We start from the raw sequence: 20,656 nt of genomic DNA, 5'->3' as shown, positions 1-20,656 counted from the left end.
AAATGACTTGAAACAGTAACTTAATATTGTTTTATATTTACTAACAAGATGCGCAATAAATAAGAATAACAAACTCCTTATCATTATGGTATCAGTGCTGTGTGCCTGACGATCCCAGCCAGTCGTCAGGTACACGGGACTCCCGAACTTTCCGATTATTATTTTTTTTTGCTTTTTGTATCTATTCCCAGTTACAAATATGGCACTAATATTAGGAACTTATCTCTAGAGTAGACCAAACAACAAAGATATTTTGTAAGTTCGGGAGTTATGTTCCGGTGTCCAAATTACGATGCCTTTTGTTCATCTTTGGTATCTTTACTCTTCCTGATTAGTACGATAGTGTCTAGTGTTGAGTCTTTCAGTTCCTCGGTCGCCGGCGTCCAGATAGGCCCGATGATGGGTGGTGACCGTTTGCCTCCCCACGCGCTGAATTTCACCTTCCTCTTGCCATCCTTCTTCAAATTCACGTCTAAGTATGGATGTCCAGGTTTGAAGAGTTTAGGCAATGATTCCAGGAAGCTCTTGAAAGGCAATGCGTCTCGTAACGTTCGGTCATTCACCTTCGTGCTCAGAGCTAAGATCTTGATGGGGTGTCGCTTGTCAAGGGTCGGGATGAATTGGAAGCCAGCGAAGTTTAACCGCTTTGCATTCGGCGAGTAGTTGGACACGATCCTAGTCAGTTCTGGCATGGTTGTTGAGTAGATAATCCTGGAGCTTTTTGAGCCAGGTTTGTAGACCATCTGCCCGCTGCGTTTGCCTCCCCAAGGACTAAACCGGACACGTTTCGGCATACTCGGCTCACGTATATTGTTAGCTCGTTTCCAAGACCACATGTGCTCAAGAGTAGGCTTGTCTCTTTTACCGCCCCATGGACTGAAATACTTCTTCTCCATCGGATCCATTATATCATTAGCGGTACCGTTTTCTTCCCCTGTCCCGGCATAGCCAGCAACATAAGCCTTTCCTTGTTCCTCTTTGTCTAAAAACTCAGCTTTATCCACATCAACGAGGTTGGGAGACCATCGTTTTTCTGACAAATCGTCCTTTTCATCTGAAGTTCTCCGTTTTCTTTGAAGGTCGGCTTGTATGTCGTCGCGTTGGTAGAATTGCTCGTTTAATGGGTCGATGTTTTGTAGAGGGTCGAAGTCGTTTCGTGCCGGCGGTGCGTAGTTCATGTAGGGCATGTACTGTGGGTTGTCCATGGGCTCGGAGCCGATGTCTGCGCTCGGGACCCCAGTGTTGATGTACTGGAGGCTCACGGAGCCGAACCAGGAGACCGTGATGATAAGCCAGTGGTGCAACATGGTTCTGGAAAGAGGAAAAAAAAGTAATATTATTATTATGTCGACAAATTCTGCAGGGAGTACGGAAAGTTCGGAAGATACAAATACGCCACGAAATAGTTTTTATATTAGTTGAGTTACGTCTACTTGTTAGCATACGAGATTAAAAGTTACTGTAAAACATTTTGATTGAGCATTCGCATTATTTTTATTGGGTAGAGACGAGAGAGAGAGACTCACAATCTTTAGCCAGTACTATTATTTTGTGACTTTTCTACGCGACTGTTCATATACTCCTACCTATGTATATTCGCCAGACATTTGTTAGGCTTTAGGCATAAAACAAGAGCATTTGAAGACACTTCAAACGAGTTTGTTGAGACAATTTAGCTACTTTATCGTGAAGTGAACACAGTTCTATGTTAGCTCAGCTCTTATTCGATCAAACAGTAGAGCAAACATCTTTAATGCATGACACAAAGGCATATTTGATGATTTTTTTATAAATAGCATTTGAATACTAGAAATACTAAGTTTTTAAGATACTTATTATTATTTAACTAGGTGAAAATTATCTCGTAATAATTTTTATTGATGTATTTTCATCAGTCAATCATCATAAGTTATTTACTAGAATCCACTGTTTAATAATCAAAGAAAATATCGCTAGAATAGGTACGATTTTGCTTTTATTTTGTCACTCCTTCCTATTTGGTCCACTACCGTTTCTATGTGCCTTAAATTATCGTTACCAACGCAAAAGTAGGTAACGGTTGGTAGGATACGCTATAGGTGAGATACACTTTTCTGGGTCTTACTTAACATTCAACTCGCACATAATTTAAATTCATACCTTTTTCGTACATTGGTTGGCAGAAACCAACGAACGCTACTAGCTACAATACCAAGAAACTTCCCTAGCTTCATTAACATTTAAAATAACATTGACTCTAATTAAACATTAGCTACATTGTTACTCATTCTCAAATTCAATAACCAGCGTATATAATTCGTAGTACAATATATCACTCCCTGAAACATCAAGAAGATAAATCCTAACTTATTCACCTAGTTTCAAGTACAGCACTATAATTTAAAAACCAACCCATTTGAAGTAACAGCAGATAAAATTAAAACCAACATATCCTGGCCTCTGGTTTCTACAGCCTTTCATATTGCGGAGAGGTCTAGAGCTCTGGCTATATCGTCCCCGTAGAACGAAAAGTCATTAAGTAACAAAATGTTCAAAATCGACTTATAAATACCAATAAAATCAGTAATTTTTTCTCCATATTTCTGTCTTACTCTCGTATTCATAACGTAAATATTTAGAAAAATGTAAATGGCGAGACTTAATTAAGTACATAATTTGATTTGTGACAGTTGAGTTACAAGTAACTAAGTCACCTGATTACTTTTTCTCTTCTTTGTTGAAAAAGATACTTACGCATTAAAGTTCCTTATCTACTTTTTCCGCATTACTCCCTATAGGCATGTCTTAAAACATAGTAATGCGAAAACTCATCAAAGTGACTTAGTAATTTTATTGTATGTGATATTTTGTGCGAAAAGTAACTAACTGCCATTAATTATTTTTCGAGCTATATTATTTAAGACCAGAGGTTTAAAAGAAAAAACGACAACTAACTATAGTGTTCTGGTTAATATTTTCCCTGACTGTAGATGACATAACACATTAGAGTATTATAATTAAAATGTTTTGGCTACTTTTCACTCAGCAAAAACACTACTAGATAAAAGGTTGGTAACTATGTCCCGTGATACGATGCTACTTAGTGAGATTACGCCCTTTGACCTTAGGACCCTCGCCGCGCCCGCGCATTATTGCAGTCATTCGCAGAGGCGTATTTTAAGATGGCGCGCCCTGGGCTCCGCTAGCTTTCCGCCCCATCAAGGAATGAAAAAACTAAACTTTATTTTCATTTTTAACAAATTCGTTTTTTACATTGTCCTGATCAATTTTATTTATTAAATCGGCTTTAATCGACCTTCACCTCCTCTGGGCAGGCTGAGTCGTCCAGATCTGTAATGCTCAGTTCCGCGGTCTTTGTGGGCCTGGACACTCGGAAGGTGTCCTCCCCGATAACTAACAATTTAGACGCCAGGGCATCCGCTTTTCTGGTCCCTGACCCCTGGGAGCTGAACATTTGAGCTCCCGTAGCCGCAACCCCGAAGCGGACTATTTCATTGTCGGCTTGGTTTATTTTGTCCATTGCGTCCCTAATAACGTCTCTATTTGTCGCACCGCTTTTTGCCGCCTTCAGCTGCAGCTGGAGCCCGAAGATTGGGCGCCTTCTTCTTCCTTCTTCTTTTATTACAGAATTGATGAGTATCTAAACGACAATAGCTCTTGGGATTAGTCGCTCGCTTGATAAGAATTCTTTGAAATTAGGGAACTTTGCCATAAATTGTATAAACTCAGTAGCAGTAGGTCTAAATATTGTAAAATATGGGCAATTAATGATGCAAATAGGTGATGTTACATACAATTTGATGTTAATAATAAAACTGTCACTTTTTTTCTTTTATATTGTTCACAACCAATGTGCTCACTTGCTGCCCATATTCTTATTATCACATGCTAGTAGGTGCTCCCAACATACGGTATGATCAGAGACTAATAAATAACCTAACTATATTCATTTTCCTTAATTGACGTTTAGTCTATATCGCTAATTGTTGGCAGCTCCTCGCATGATCAATTATTGTATCAACCACATTGTAAAACTTTTGGCGATTGAAAAGAGTGGCCGTGAGTTTCTTGCTAGCTCTTCTCATAAGGCTCCACCCCCTTTCCGAGCTAGTGGTAGATTCAGTAATTGTAACGACTATCATAAGTGTCAATATTTGACCTAAATGAATAAATGATTTGATTTTGATTTTCTTGCCCTTTTTGTCGGCTTCCGTAGCCTTGGGCGCCTTGCTATTTTTCCCGACGAACTGCTACTCTTTGGCAGCCGTCGGTTTAGTGAACGGCGGTTTGGAAGCCACTGCACTGTAAGACGCGGCTGTTTACCCTGCTTCCCCTTGGTCCGGAGACCTGTGAGTGCGAATGCGTTAGCAGGTACAGCTGAGGACGCTGCCCCTGGTTTTTCTGGCGCGGGGGTTGATGCCGTTGGCTGTGACATGTGATCGACCTCCTCTTGCAAGCGATAATTCTGACGCGCCAAATTCTCCTTCGTGGCATACTGCCTGCTCGACTCCGACACTGCCAGTTTGATGTTCCTGGCAGCGTCTTTGAGGGACTTTATAAAGGTCACCCTTGAGGTGACCGGATTTGTCGGCCACCTCCACCACTGCCTGGTGGTGAGTGAGGATGGTGTCCGCCAGCTGGATGGTGAATTTGTCCTTAGGGTCATTGTCTGACACTTGCTTCCCCGGCGCTTTCTTTTCTTCCCCGACCCTTCCGACTCCTCGGACTCGGGGCGCAGTCATCTCTACCGCCAAAGGCGTCCACTCTCGGATAGATGAGTTGCATTCGAAACTTCGCTCATGTCGGAGCCAGTGTTGGATTCGACACCAGATTCCCGAGCGATCTTCGACCTCGTCCTCACCGACGAGGGTCGCACAAAACTGGGCGTGCTCCGACCCTCCGCAACTATGCTATGCAGTCAATACGGCTGGGCTTCTTGCCCCCGATCTCCTCGGGTTTGAGCTTCTCGCCTCTCCCACTTACATGATTTGGGTTCGTTTTCAAATTTATATTATCCAAACAGTTCTCGCGAGTGTGGTAGCAAGTATCGTTCCACCGAGGTAGAGGCCCCATAATCCGGTGACCCTTATACTACTGGTGACCACGCAAGGCCCCTAAAGGGGGCGCCACTGCTGGAGTTACTCGGGATTTTCACAGAGGTGGTCTCCTCGCGACCCAGCCGGTTAAGGCAAGGCCCTCGGTCAAGGATGGGCGGATTTACGATAACCGACGGTTGACGAGGGCGGCAGCGGCCTGGCTCTTCGTCAGCTCGGGGCAGTGTGAGTGCCTACTGAGCCCGTCCTCCCACTGACGGCTCACCTGTCCCGCACCTGTGTCCTCTGCAAACAGAGGGACACGCACAGTAATTTTTTGTTACTCGCGATCACTGTTTCCCCAACCTTTCAATTCTACTAAGCCCCCTCACCACGACAAGATGCAGACCCAAGAGAGTAAACCGGCCGGGGCTATAGCCCTTCTAGCCCTAGGGTAAATACACCCCTGCAAGGAAAGATTTGTTAAATCTTTGTGTCAAAGGTGTCATACCAAGCGAACTTTATCTTTGGTATGAATCTTTACCTGTCAGTAACGATGTGGTGGATAGGCTATGTGAGCCTGACGTCACTTAGCTCGAGGAAGAAGAGGAAAATGATGTGGCTACATCATTAATGCTGTTCTATTGATGATTTTGTAACGTGTTCTTGTTCATTATGTTTTAATTAGGTTTTGTATACTTAAAGACAGTTTTTTTTTTCAATAAATGTTGCCTAAGAATGTTGTTTTACTTTTATACTTTTCAACTGATAGGACACTAGTTTTAAATTAGGCAATAAATTAATAAATAAGCAAAGTCTATTTAGTTGGGTATTTTATTTAGACATAGTTATGTAAAATATGTTTTACTCCTAAAATAACTAAATGATTTTAGTTACTAGTATAATATTTAAATGCTGATGCGAAAACTAACTAACTACATGTGAAAAGTAACTAAGTGACAGATAAATAGGTAAAACTTGGGGTAAAACAAATTATCATTTACAGTTAATAATTTATATACTATTTTCGTGGTTTAATACATATAACATATACTTAATTAATATATCTTCAAAAATAAACCTTTCATACATCGATAACTAATCTCCGAAAAAAGTTATATTTTTTTTTGTCATTTAAGACATAAAACACCTCATATCTCAAAATCACTTAAGTGTTAGTTAGTGATTTTTCGCTCTACGGGGACGATATACTTTAGTAACACCTTTTCTACAGAGTTGTAGAAGTTACATAGTTTATGTTTTAGTCAACAAGTATATAGGTAGTAGGTACTAATAAAGATATATACTTTAAGTCCTGGCAACTGTAAAAGCTCCTTTGACCGTCTCTTGTGCCCGTAAAATTAACTATCACAGGATTTTGTAAGTAAGGCAATCGAGTCACTGAAATTTGTATCCAAAATTTGGATAAATAAGGTCTACTGACAAGAAACGAAAAGAAAGAATTTATAAATCGGACCCGTACAGAGCGTACTGTTTTCAGACAAACAAACCAACTCAAAAATGCAACAGAAAAACAATTCGATGGAAAGAAAATATTGAAGCAACGTAGGTATTACTCCCACTAGTTGAGTAAGAGTCTCCTCTCGAAATAAAATTGATGTTCCTAAGGTCCTGAGTCTGCTAGAAGGGCCAAAGACCGGTCGGAAATTGGTGTTAATGAATTAAGAGTAATAAAAAACATAAAGCCTCTCTTCATAGAATTCGTAAGGAAGGATTTTTACTGTCAACGTTAATTATTCAAACCCTTTCAGTTGTTAAGACGTAGGAATTTGTTTCAAAGCTTAAAAATGCTTTTAGAACAGTTCTTGGTATTCTGATACTCATACCTTCACTGAGATGGAAGTTTACAAGGATTTAAATAACGATATACTGTCATTACTAGGTAGGTATAGTCTAACAACCATATATAGAGAGCCTTGGCACGAACTATATCTATATAGATTGTAATTAATACTGCTGTGAATTCCAAAATAAAGTAAATGTATCGGACAGACCACTGTTAGCTGCATAAGCCTGTGTTTTACTAATGTTCTAAATTCTGCATTTTGTAGAATTCCGTCAGTTGCGAACCTTGTGTACAAAGGCTACTAAGTTGTTAGACTATAAGTTTACGAACTTATTGACTAATTATCTTGGAAACAATAGACCGAATAACTGGTGCTAAGCATTCATTGCCGAAGGTTGCTGAACTCACTAAAACTTATTTATTACGATAAGTTTTCCAGATGTTTATATTAATTTGCTTAAATAACTCAAATCCTGGTTTTCTAATTATGAGGCGCAGAACAAAATATCGAATATATTCTTAAAAAAAAAGTCTCCTCTGAAAAGGAAGAATGGAATAACCTAACCCACAAAAATTTTGAAGTTTTCATATTATTTAGCACCTATATAATCCATTAACATAAAACTCTTCCGTTACTGAGTGGCTCACTGACGGATATCGCCATCACACAGCCGAAACTACTGAGCGTAGAAAGTAGACCTTTGGTATAAAGATTCCTTAGGAAGTGTACAGGAGCACTAGGAGAGGATTTTTGAAAATTCACTCCTGAAGGTGAAAAATTCCACGCGGGCGGAAAGCTACTATAGATATATCTTCAAGGTACTGCTTAATAACAATACGCGTGCGAACCTAATGACAAGTATCAAGCAATAATTCGAACAATTGTTCAATAAATAAATAATGATGAGTTTATCCGATAGACGGCCCCGTCATCCCGATTACTGATACCGTATGATTACAGACGTAAATAGGTAATATAATTAATTGATATCTTTGTTAATAGCAATTATATTCAAATATATTTTTGTATTTATTAGCCAGATTAGATGAAATTGTTGCGTAACTTTTAAACTTTTGTATTGCATGAATATTGACTCTGATGTTATTGAAATGACGCGATCAGGCATTTCAAAACGCCTGAACGGATTTGTATAAAAGATAGAGTAGGTTTTATTTTGATAAATACCCCTACTATAAAGCTTATTTAGGTTAGTAATAATAAGTAAAAACTTATAAGCTGTGATTCTTGCACGACACGAGATTTTAAATTCTGCGCCCAAATGTATAAGCAGAAGTGTCTGATATACCCGTCTTTGGCCATTAACCTGACCTAATACGAAGCGTGTTTTCAAAACAATTTTTTTAACCCTCGACAGTAATGGGTTAAAAAATACTAGTCCTGACAGTAAATGTCGGATCGCTCTCAAGACCTCGTGATTTGCAATCATATACAATCATCGCGAAATCAAAGTGTCCTGTATTTCCCTGTTGAATCATAAGGGCATTCAAAAACTTAATTTTAATTATACTTGTGAAATTATGTCGTATGTGAAGTGGGACATGAGTTGCTTGGTAACTTGTCATACATAATACGTCTTTAAGAAGACAGTACTAAGAGGAACTATAATAGTGATTGGAAAACTTTCAGCCCACGTAGAATGTTAAGAACTGAATTGTGTGCTAGTGTTTGTTGTTTGTCTATTCATTGACGGCTCACACAATAGTCTTCCTTTCTATCTTAGTTGTGAGCACGCATTGTATGTTGTAGTTTGATATAAAATCACTTTTACCCTATAGAAATAGTAGCTTCTGCCCACGACTATTTGCATAAATATATACCCCATGGACTATTGATAATGCACCAGTCTTTTCCGGGCTAAAATGTACCCACTATGTTAAATATTGATAATGTCAGACAAGCATTTGAATCCCGCCTGCCGTTTTTGCGTGATTGAGTAGGTACATACTAACAAAGATAATTACATATTGTAATCATTCTACACTCGATATAGTAGATATCGGGTGCTTTCAAATAGCGAGTGTCTAAATAAATAAATTAACTTAACCCATTAATGTCCCACTGCTGGGCAAGGGTCTCCTTACGTAATGAGGTGGGGGTTAGACCTTGAGTCCACCACGCTGGCCAAGTGCGGGTTGGGGACTTTGCACGCCCTCAATAAATTTATTAAACAAATTTTAGGCTTGCAAGGTTTCCTCACGATGTTTTCCTTCACCATTGGAGCATGTGATAAAAGTGTGAGTGTCTAAAATTACTCGTAAAATTAGTTCCTACTCCACACACTAGGGGCGCTGATTAGAGTTTTTAATACAAATTTTCTTGATAATCACTCAGTTGTCGATAGTACTCGTAGGAAATCTTCCCTCAGTTGGTATGTCTTTTATAAACATCTATGTGAATGTTTCGATATTCATGTTTTTACAACCTTTTCTCGGTAGAAACAATAGATACGGTCCCGTGGAATTTATCTCACGGGGTTTCCTTACCATTATACGTAGGTAAAAATTCATGATTTACCTACTGTGATAGATAATATCAATATTTTTGAAACCTAATCAATAAAAAAGTGTATATATATGCTCAGGTCTATTGCAGACGGTTGTTATTAGAGGTATAATAATAAAATAAATTTACCCATTACGATCCCATTGTTGGGCAAGGGTCTTCTCCCGTAATGAGGAAGGGGTTAGGCCGGTTCTAAAGAACTCACAGGCATGCAAGGTTGCATCACGATGTTTTCCTTCACCGTTCGAACAAGTAATAATTATTTCTAATACACACATAACTTCTAAAAGTCATTGGTGTGTCACCTCGGGTTCGAACCTGCGACCACTTGCGTGGGAGGTGCCAGCTTAAACCACTCGGCTACCTACATATTATATAACAACTAGCTGACCAGCTTTGCTTGCGTCACAAAAGATTGGGCATGGGTCATATTTTTCCCCGTTTTTGTAACATTTTTTACTGCGACTCTGCTCCTATTGGTCGTAGCGCGATGATATATAGCCTATAGCCTTCCTCGATAATTGGGCTATCTAACACTGAAAGAATTTTTCAAATCGGAGCAGTAATTCCTGAGATTATCGCGTTCAAACAAACAAACAAACTCTTCAGCTTTATAAGTGTAGTAATATTAGCGTAGATTATTTTACATACAAGACATATACACAAGTCACCTTGACATGTCAATTGATCAATTGATAGCACATAACAATCGGGGCCGCAATTGCATCAATATGCAACAGCCGCCGAACCGCACAACGGTAGTAATTTTGTAAACAATTCACTCTCATCTTACTAGCCGTCATACATTATGTTATCGTTTATGAAGATATAGTGGTCAATTTCGGGTCAATGTTTTAATGTTATCTTTCTTGTAGACAAAGGTATTTTGATAAGAGATAGTAGACTAAAATGATTGGGTCTTTTTTTTACTACGGACCCAAAACAGTGATTTTTTTTTCTTTCTCAATCAACAGTTTCTCGATTGATTATAAATTGTATTGTATTAAATGTTTTGTAAAAATTTAACTATGATAGATGTTTAAAGGGATTTAATAGCTTCCTTTAAAATTTGCCTGATTTTCTAAAATGGGGTACTCCATTGCAAGCATCTTTATGGGAGACAATATCGTTATTTGATACGAATCAAACTGCCGGAGGCTACAATACGTATTTGAGAAGTTGATCCATGTCATCTTGTAAATAAGTAACGAATTAAGCTCGATATTTGAAGTAACTAAGCCTAAAAATAAAATAAAAACACAAAGTTACATATCGAAAAAATTGCATGGAAATCTAATCAGCGCCTCTAGCGGACGTTGTAGAAACTATTTTCGCAGTACATTTTAAATGTCAAACTCTCAATACTCAATGGTTACAATAGAGAATCGTGCTACAGGAAGGCTTAACAAACTAGCAAATTACCCAACCCACGTATGGTCCGAAACTAAGAATCAAAACGATATTAATCGAATTATTTATTTATTTAGTTACTGTCCTAAACCAACACGGGCAATATTTCTACGTTCAAGAAAGACCCGTGATAATTAGATGAACAAATTACATGTATTATTTATTTGTCCCGCGGTGTAGGGACAAATATTACATGGAAGGCCGATGGTGTTGTGACGTCATTTGACGTTTTACTGAATAAATAAAAGAGAGGGAAGAAGTGTCAACGATATATTTTGGATATGTTTTTCTAATACGACTTCGATCGATATAGGGCTATCCATATCTATACTAATATTGTTAATATAGTCTGTCTGGAACGCTTTTCCGGTTACACTGTTTAACCTATTAGAATGAAATTTGGCACGGATTGGAAAGTTCAGGATCAAAAAATTATCTTTCAAAAGTTTAGAAAAGAGACAAAAGGGGATGTGAAGCTAATAATTCGTTACATATGTGTAAGTAACCTTTACATAAAATTATCCGCCTTCTTCCCATCGAGGTAGGCAGAGACTTTTTTTTTTTTTTTTTTTTTAACCTATACTGTCCCATTGTTGGGCAAAGGTCTCCCCCAAACTCCTCCACCGGTCTCTATCCTCAGCCATCTCTTGCCACCCTTCCAGATAGGTGTCCAAATCGTCACGCCAACGTTTCCTCGGCCTACCTCGCCGTCGTCGACGACCTTCAGGCATCCATTTTGTGACGATACTTGCCCACCTATCTGGATGCATCCGAACAACATGACCCGCCCAATCCCACTTAAGTTTGGCAGCTTTCTTGCCAACATCCGCGACTCCTGTTTTGGAGCGTATAACGGTGTTACGTATGCGGTCTGCGAGTTTTAGGCAGAGACTAGAGATGATAAATAATGGTTAGTTATTTTTCTAGAACAGAAATATTTCTATCAAATTAAGAAACTAAATTCTAAACCACTAGATATTAAACTATTACACAACACACCATTCCCTCAACCGTAATATTAGGTCCATCTAAAAATACATTGACGTTTCAGATATCAGCCCACATAACTAAAATAACACTTAAAACCAGGAAAATATGTCCGAACTGTCCAAATATTCCTCGATTTCTCTATTTTACGACAACCTTCTAATCACACCACTTCAAAAGCTATACTAATTCAATCGTCACTTTCCCAAGTTACCTGAGTTTCCCTTTAAATGCGTGATTAGATTTCACTGGAGTTGAGAACATAAAAGGGTTTATTGCAATATTCTTATTTACTGCCCAATGAAAACTGGGATGCCGTAAAAATGGCAAAAAGAAAATATCTGGTTGCAGCAGTTTGAAATAATTATGAAAGTTATGAGTCATTATTATCTTACTAATATATTAATACTAGTTCATGCTTGCGACTTCGCCCGTGTAATATTTTTCAGGGTAATATAATATGTATCATACATGTTAATCTAGGTAATAAACTATCTGTGTATCAAATTACATCCAACCAAGTACGTTGCGAAGTTTTAACATCATTGAATTCAAAATATCAAAACATCTAAACTTTCGCATTTATAATAAAAACGGCCGTATAATATGTGGCAATTTTTCTCAAAACCGGTATTTATTAATATACCAATACTATTGAGACCAAAAACAACAAAAACTTACGATTAACTAACACGCGTTTATTTAACATAGAAACAAGACATCCTAAACTTACCTACATTAACAAATATTTGACAATTCCCAGTTTGAGACAGTTGAATATTATCAACCTATAATCTAAACAGTAATAGAGATATATTTGGGAAGTCCTTTCTCCCAAACTCATTAACAAGTTTATAAAGAAAATTCAACCATGATAACAGTCCCTAGAACACAGACTTGGCACTAAAATATTGCTATATCTATCCTTAAGATGATTAGGAGTTAAATCATTTATAGTGAGACGTCCTATGGGGGTTGCTTCGAATTCTGGACAAGGCACTTGGTATGCAGACTAAGATGCTATTAGCTTTAGTACTTCAACACCCTTTAATGGGTACTAGGAAATCAGGAAGAGGGGATAGGTTAGTGCTGTTTTGTTTGAATCTTCAAGCTTTTGGATTTGGTCTGGTGGATTCTAAAAATATCATGCTCGTATTTTTTTTCATCAAAGAACATAAAAAGCTTAATGCTTTTTCACTAAGCCACTTAATATTTTTCAGTTACGGAGTGGGGGCTGATGACGTTATGTTTTAGTAGATTTTGTTCTATATCTTGTATCTGCCAGACGGACGAGCAGACTATTACTGTAAATATTCCTAGTGGTAATTCGTCAAATTTTGATAATTCCTGAGGCCTTTAAATTAAGACTTCCTACTTGTTTCCAAGTCGAATTTATTTTAGAGATTGCCTGCATCTAAATTTATGATCTTTTTGTAACACAGATGCAAAAGAGAAACCACTATATCCTGCTGTATTATACAGCCATACCAAATCTTTTGTCTAAGAAATGGATCTATTTCTTTAAAGTGTGACCACGAGTTTTACTTTGCAGTTTCAGTTCACAAAGTCAAAACTAACTGAAATTGATTCAAATCGAATTGCACCAATTTTCGGTTAAAATTCTTTCACAGCTGTATGTAATAAATCTTTGATACTGTGGCGGTAAAAAATAAATTTTCAGTACTCCAAAAGGCATATTTTACCGAAGCGATATGCTTTAAGTATTCAACAATGTGTTATAATATTTAAATGTCCGGTAATAATATATTACTATCACTGTTTGCGCTATTTGATTTATTTCTATCCGCAAAGATCACCAACAAATAAATACATTATAGGTATCGTCTTAAGGAAACCAAGCTATTATACTTGTAACCTAAGATTTTTGGCCGTGTCTTGAATAGAATTCGTGATATTATATCCAATTGTACTTAAATATTTTATATCTAATAAATCCTGTATGACAAGATGTATGAATGTGAAGGAAGTAAAGATTTATTGGTATTGTAGCAAGTCGCATTGTTTGAAATCGGCCTACTCCTATGACAAACCAAACTCTTTACTTTTCTTTAATATTTTTTATTACAATAGTAGAAAATATAAAGTATAATTAATACATTTATACTCATCAGCAGACCGAAGTCTCCTTGCCGGAGAGGCTGTTTGCGGGTCAAATCCGAAAAAAAGACTGCATTCTTTCACTTATTGTTTAGTTATTCTCAAATGCGGAACAAAAACGAAATTCTCTGCCATTTTAAAATCTATTTTCGACTCCTTTATACCATTGTCAAAACGGCCAAAAGCAGTCACGTGTTTGTCAAAGCACAAAGACATAAAATTCTCAAAAAAATGCCCGTAAAAGGAGTTTTTTGTTTTCCTATTTTTTAATCCATTGTTATTGGGGTTATAAAATATTTATTGCGGGTACAAAAAGCTTTAGAACTATTGTTTTATACATCAAACGTGTGTTGTTCTTTGATTCTGATCCGTATGTTGGTAGTCCATTGTGTATGCACTATTTTGGCTGTCAAAACCTGAAATACCAGGTTGAAAATTTGGGTGACGTAAATCCGGTGCTAAAGGTTAAAGCTCTGGTGTTTTTTATAGATAACTTCTGCATAGGACGTCGCCTACTTTACTCAGGAGTACCGCTAAATGTGTTTCTTATGCGTTAATTCAGATTAACTACATAACATGTGCCATACTTGATCAAAATCTATTTTGCAGGTTTTGCTTGAAATAGTAAGAAATATAGTCTAATAATCTGTGTAAGGCTATTAAGTACAGAATAACATACAAACAAGGTCACGCCTTCATCCTATAGGATAAGGCAGCTACCAGAGGACGCCACTTGGAACGATACTTACAAACTTCCTCTGCTTGATTCGAGCATCGAATTTTAAAGATGAAAAATAATAAACGAGAAATACAAGATCTCATACTAACAATCCCTTTCCTGGGCAAAAGGTCACTTGTTCAAGATAAACTCCCCTTACATTAAAAATTAAAATCTAATTCAGAATAATAATTCCTAATATACAAATTTTTACGAAATTATTATTTGAAACAAAACTATTAACGTATTTTCCGAATATTATATCAAACTTTGCTCTCACTTGTTTCCTTGTTTGTATTACACCAAGTAACTAGATTTCCAATTATCATAATATCAAAGTGACAATTTGTGAGCGTAGTTTCTCTGAATAAAAATTATGGATACAGGGATAATACATAATGTTATATTATGTATACATACGCCCACTAATATATGTATGCACCCCCTCTTTCCGAGAATCGGAAACCGAAAACTAATGCAATAATCTAAGGAAAAAACGGTGGCGTGGACGTACTCGGTACTATCGAGAAGCGAGCGTTTGACGTTTAAAACTACTTGAAAGAATAGTTCTAGCAAATTACGCCAGGGGCGCTGACTACTCTTAACTCTCTTTAACTTACTCTTTTTTTGTCAGCTGCTCCCTACTACCCTTGCCCAATTCTCGTATTTTTTTTCTGTATATTATAGTTTACTATTGTCATTTACCGCTAAACTTAGTGTTAGTGCTATAAATATGTATTAACATACACGTAAATATAAATAAAATCACGCCTTTTTCCCCACAGTAGGCATCCGCGGTAAGCACAGACCAAAGAAGTATTTAGTGTCAATTATTCCACACACATATCTTCAAAGTCTTTGGTTGCTTTGAATTTGAACCTTCCATAATTTGCGTGGGAAATAAATAGATCATATACTAAGGCTATTATTTATACAGAGAGACTGAAGTCAGGGTCAGCCAGTGTAAGATGACTGATCTGTTTGCTCGCTTAGTCTTGCATTCGTAATAGTTATGAGAAATTATTTATGTGAGGGATGCTACGCCCTAGTAACTAAGTCTATTAGACAAAACGTAATTCAACAAGCCAGATTCGGGCAGTGATTTTCTTCATGAAATTATAGAAGAGTAATGCATAATCATATTAAGCCCCGATAGTTAAAAAATGTTAAAATTGAAATCAATATTTTAGTATTTTTTGGTCTGCCGTACTGCTTACTGGCTAAATTAGTGTTAAAATGTTCAATTTGTGAAAGCCTTTGCTTCAAATTATCGACTACCTGTTAAAGATTCTCAAGACTGACTTTGAAACAATGTCATTTCAGGACTGCAATAATTTCCGTGCATATTCTACTATCATACGTGTGTCTTGTCGATACAATGTTTTAGTCAGGAAAGCGTAATAGACAGACTTTCGCACTTAAAATATTATCGATTACACTAAGTACTTACTTAATTATTTAGAAAGTTCAAAATATAAGTCTCGTAGGACAGGCTTGTAATTCAACTGATATTCTCCTGAGTTTTCTGAATTTTAGCCTCTAGAGGGTCGAGATTTCGGAAGTTACCCTAATGAATACTTATTGCAATGCTCTTTTTAGTTAAAAATGCGCGTCGTTTTTAAGGTTCATTTTTAATTATCTCTAAATATCAAACAGGCAAATGGAAAATATTCAATGAAAAAAAAAATACATGCGATTAACTACCTTCTTTTTATTTTATGGTTATTGGTGTACCTAGTGTCGAAGTTGTTCAAGCCGCCCGAGGGCCTTTGACGTGGCTTAACTACCGAATTATGCTTTTCAGAAAGTATTGATAACGCCCAGTGCAAAATCTTTCATACCATCTCATTGTAAGTAATAGAAAGCCTATTGTCAAATACCGGGCATGCAAATAGGAACTGTTTTCTGTCTGTAAAATAAAACAATTAATTACAAATAATTCATATATTTTTAATTCATTAATTTATTAATTTAAACATGCATTCCGCAAAAATTAAAATTTTAAAACAAGTGGAGGCAGAATGCATGATGACCATTGCCTGACCACAAACCTATTAAAAACATCGACAATGGCGGTAGTCCGATATCAATTTGTTTGGCATTTCGTGATATGTCAATAATGTAAATTGTAATCAATTATGCTTTGATTTGCGATGATATTCAACAATTGTGTTGTTTTGTTTTCATATTTGATTTGTAGTTTACATGCGGACCGCCCCGGTTTTGTCCAAGTTAGTCTGATGTGCACTTTAAACCTTCCTTAAGATCGTATTATCTATTCATGAAAACGCATTAAAATCCGTTCAGTAGATTATAAATTTATCCCGAACAGATAGACAGACAGACACGGTGAGGGGCCTTTGTTGTTATAATATGTATGAATTGTTGTGTACTAGCCCAGGATAAACTAGGCAAATTATAAGGTATAGAACCTTCTTTGAAAGTAGCGCTATCCATTGGTGAAAATCGCATTAGAATCCGTTAACTAGATTAAGTGTTTATACCGAACAGACTGAAATTATATGTTTTGAAAGTGATATTATTATTATGTATTGATTTTATTTCGTAAAGTGGTTTAAGTACAACTATTTTAGCTACTGAGAATATTATATTAGTTGTCCAGTTGATAAACAAGTAATTAATTTACTGAACTGTGTTCGACACGCTTTAATCTAATCTAACATCATGTTTGAAAGGTCCAGACTTTTGGCGACTTGAACATTTAAACTAAAATAATAAACAACTTAAATTAAAAAAAGGACTGCCGATTGTAAATACATTAGTCGTTTAAATTTTGTGAATCTTCATATCAAAAGTCCCAAACTGGTGAATGAGACTACAAAAGTCCTTATTTAGGAAACTCTAGGACAAGATAGATGTGTATGATGCTAGGGAAGTTTGTAAGGATGGTACCAAGTGGCGTTTTTGGTCACTGCTTACCGCTATGGAAAAAAAACGTGAATCTGTATATAAATGCATACAGAAACTGGTTTATCAGCAAACCTAAAACTACAAAATTCTGTACTCAAGTTTTGGCCAAAATACGGTTGTTTGATTCTCATAGTTATCAGCTCTTGAACAGGTGTCAAACCAGTTCATGTCACACATTAAGACCACTCTATGGTTTGAAGAATGTTTGAAGAGCACTTAAACATGTCGAAAGCAGAGACAGGGTGATTTATTTTTAATCTATAATCTGCAGGTGATACTGGCCTGATATGAACGACCGACTTATTCAACCAAAGATACAATAATAAATAAAAATTTATGCTATACTGCATCACTGCTGGACAAGGGGCTTCTCCCCGAATGAGGGGGGTTAGGCCATAAGTTTACTACTTGGTGGTTACAAGTGCGGGTTGAGTACTTTATATTCCTTCAAGAACTGTTTTAAAGATGTCTCAAACATACAAGGTTTTATCACTATGTTTTCTTTCATCGTTGGAATAAATTTATCATTTTTATTACTCAAAATAACTTCAAAAATTCATGAGTTCGTTGCTTTGGGTTTGAACGATGGACCTCTGAGAGGCAAATGCTTAAACCAATTGACTATACTTGCTTTCTATGATGTATTAACTTGTACTAAGATTGTAAATGCGAAAGTAATTTTGTCTGTCTCGTCTTAATGCCAAAATCACTAAACCAATTTGGATGAAATATTGTACAAAGATAATTTAAACCCGAAGACTGATATAGAATAGTTTTTTAGGCAATCGCCATGTAACATTTACATGGGACGGAGAACAACTTGCCGATATTCTTACATCTCAGAAACAATGGGTCATAACAATGGTCCATGTTGTGCAGTTCCTTAGCAACTGACTTAGTGTCAAAGTGCGACAGTACGTAAACTATAATTGTATACATTTTTTTGTTTATCGTGAGAGAGACTTGTGTATCATTGACACTTCGGCCATCTTGGATTTATCAGCTTTGTCCTACTTGCTTCTTTACGGAGTGTTACAATTAGGTATCGTAAACCTTAAAATTGTCATCGCATTTGAGACACGTTAGCAATTTTGTATGATTTTCTTTATTGGAAGCTTTTAAGGAATTTAAAGATCTACTGCATGTTTTTGTAGGTAAGAATTGTTATTTACTTTTGGGATTTTCTATGAAGGTTTTTTTTTAATATGAAAAATAGACTTTGTGCTATTTAATTGACAGCGCAAAAATGTTGGTCCTTAAAAGAGATAACTAAATATGAGAAGAATTCTATAGTATGTCTATTATAGAAGTAAGTGAAAATATATCTAATAATTTTATATTATAGTCATGTTATTTTGCTAAATACGTATAAGTAACCAGAAACCTAGTTTTGAATTATGGGGTAAAATGTGTACTTATACTGATATTATTAAAAGCATTTAATTTTGGTTTCGTATTATCTCGTAATTATATTGTTTATGCTATATACATTTAGTATATTATGTAATCAACAATTATCTTTTTTATGGGTTATAAAATTACCTACCTCCTTATTTAATACCTGTTTCATAATATTTCGTAATAGAATAGAATATCTTTATTTCGGACAAAATCCATATGCATGTTAGTAACATTGTGATCTTACAAGCTAATGTTAGTATTTATTAATCTATGTACAAATATTCTCATCTTTTGTTTATAATCCCTTGGATTAAAAAGTTTTATAGTGCCCATTGAAGAAAATAAATTTAGTGTAAAAATAAGTTACGTTAACTTATGATTATTATTACTTACTTACTATATTTCTAAATTATAAATCAATGCTTAGAAGTCGAAATATTACGCCTAAAAATATTTTCTTTATATATGTATGTGAGCTATACATTATAAGCAAACTTGAGTAAATATATAAATTGTTATTTATTTTAAAACTTGTAAAAACTGTCTGACTGCAAGTTTTCTTGTAATACCTAACTATACTTGATCTCAGTAATCATGTATATTACCTAATCCTAGAAGATTAGTTATTTATAATAAAAAAACGCCCTGCTTTTTTATCAATAATATTTGTGTTGTGTTCATAATAAAAATAATACTATGATTTCTTTGCTTGTTTACAAATTTAAAAAAAAAATCTAAAAAAATATTTTTATATAGATAATGTCAACTTACCTCGACAACCGATCACAGCATAACCGAATGTAAAAAATCAAATGAAAACTTTGTCACTATTAAACACTTTGATATTTAGATATTTACTTGATGGCACTTGCAACCCGTATGAGTGTGTGTTTCAGGCACAGAGCCTTTTATACCTCGGCGTGAGTGAAGCGCGCGGCTCACAGGAGCGTCGGCATAAAAGTGATGTTCACTGACACAGTACAATATGTCCCAGTGTTTGTTTGTACAATATGTTTGAAACTTCTTTCGTGGTAGTATGTGTTTTGATGATAATACGGATTAATGAAATGTTTCTGGCGGTATGAGTGAGTGGTTTTGGTTTGCAAATTACGATAGTAGATGCATCCAAGCGTTGAACTTGAGATGGTGGTGTGAAGTCGTCTTTTCTATTTATTTCTTGGTAATAGGTTTTTTCGTGGTCTAACATTTTTGTGATTTTGCAGAAAAAAATATCGTTTTTACAACACAATTTCATAAATCCAAAACGAGATAAGTCGTTAACAAAAGCATAGGTCTGGCATGGTCTGCATTTGTTCCGATATTTCTTGTCTTTTTTCACTTTTTACTATTAGTATTTGTACCGAAACTATTTGGCGTATAATTAAATCAATCCATAATGAAAAAGAACTGGAAAATATACTACAAACAATGTGTAGTTATTGATTATTATCCTCTGATATGCAAAAAGCCTTCTAAACTTTTTCACCCTAAAAATATATTTTTGGTTTTCTTCATTTGAATACGAAAGTAAATTACGATATATACAAATTGGCTCAAAGATTGAGAGGCAGGAAACGTCAGGCTTTGATCTATTACTGACACGTATCAAACCGATTCTGTTACGAGTAGATAAAGCAATTAAGATTTCACAAAAAGAGCTTAAAGAATCTGCTTCTACGAAATTTGATGTGAGGTTAACAAACCATGGTGAATAATGCATGATTATT

General features: G+C 36.0%; 2 protein-coding genes across 2 annotated transcripts in view; one reads left to right on the top strand and one right to left on the bottom strand.

Annotated features, from left to right (window-relative positions):
* Positions 1-20,656, top strand: part of dod ((peptidyl-prolyl cis/trans isomerase) NIMA-interacting 1 dodo) — a 47,248-nt gene that overhangs the window by 1,757 nt on the left and 24,835 nt on the right. The gene's annotated exons all lie outside the window — the stretch shown is intronic.
* LOC142982074 (uncharacterized) lies at positions 17-19,855 on the bottom strand. Its single transcript, XM_076128400.1, has 2 exons — positions 19,701-19,855; positions 17-1,311 (listed from the first exon to the last, which is right to left on the bottom strand). The coding sequence occupies exon 2, from the start codon at positions 1,305-1,307 to the stop codon at positions 288-290; it is 1,020 nt and encodes a 339-aa protein (XP_075984515.1). The 5' UTR covers positions 1,308-1,311; positions 19,701-19,855; the 3' UTR covers positions 17-287.

Source organism: Anticarsia gemmatalis, chromosome 21 (genome assembly GCF_050436995.1).
Source record: "Anticarsia gemmatalis isolate Benzon Research Colony breed Stoneville strain chromosome 21, ilAntGemm2 primary, whole genome shotgun sequence".
Classification (NCBI taxonomy): Eukaryota; Metazoa; Arthropoda; class Insecta; order Lepidoptera; family Erebidae; genus Anticarsia; species Anticarsia gemmatalis.
Note: the sequence above shows the minus strand (reverse complement) of the source record. Positions and strands in the feature narration are given on the sequence as shown.

Coding starts and splice junctions, on each gene's coding strand:
- LOC142982074 (XM_076128400.1), bottom strand. CDS start 1,307: ATGTTGCACCACTGGCTTATCATCACGGTCTCCTGGTTCGGCTCCGTG.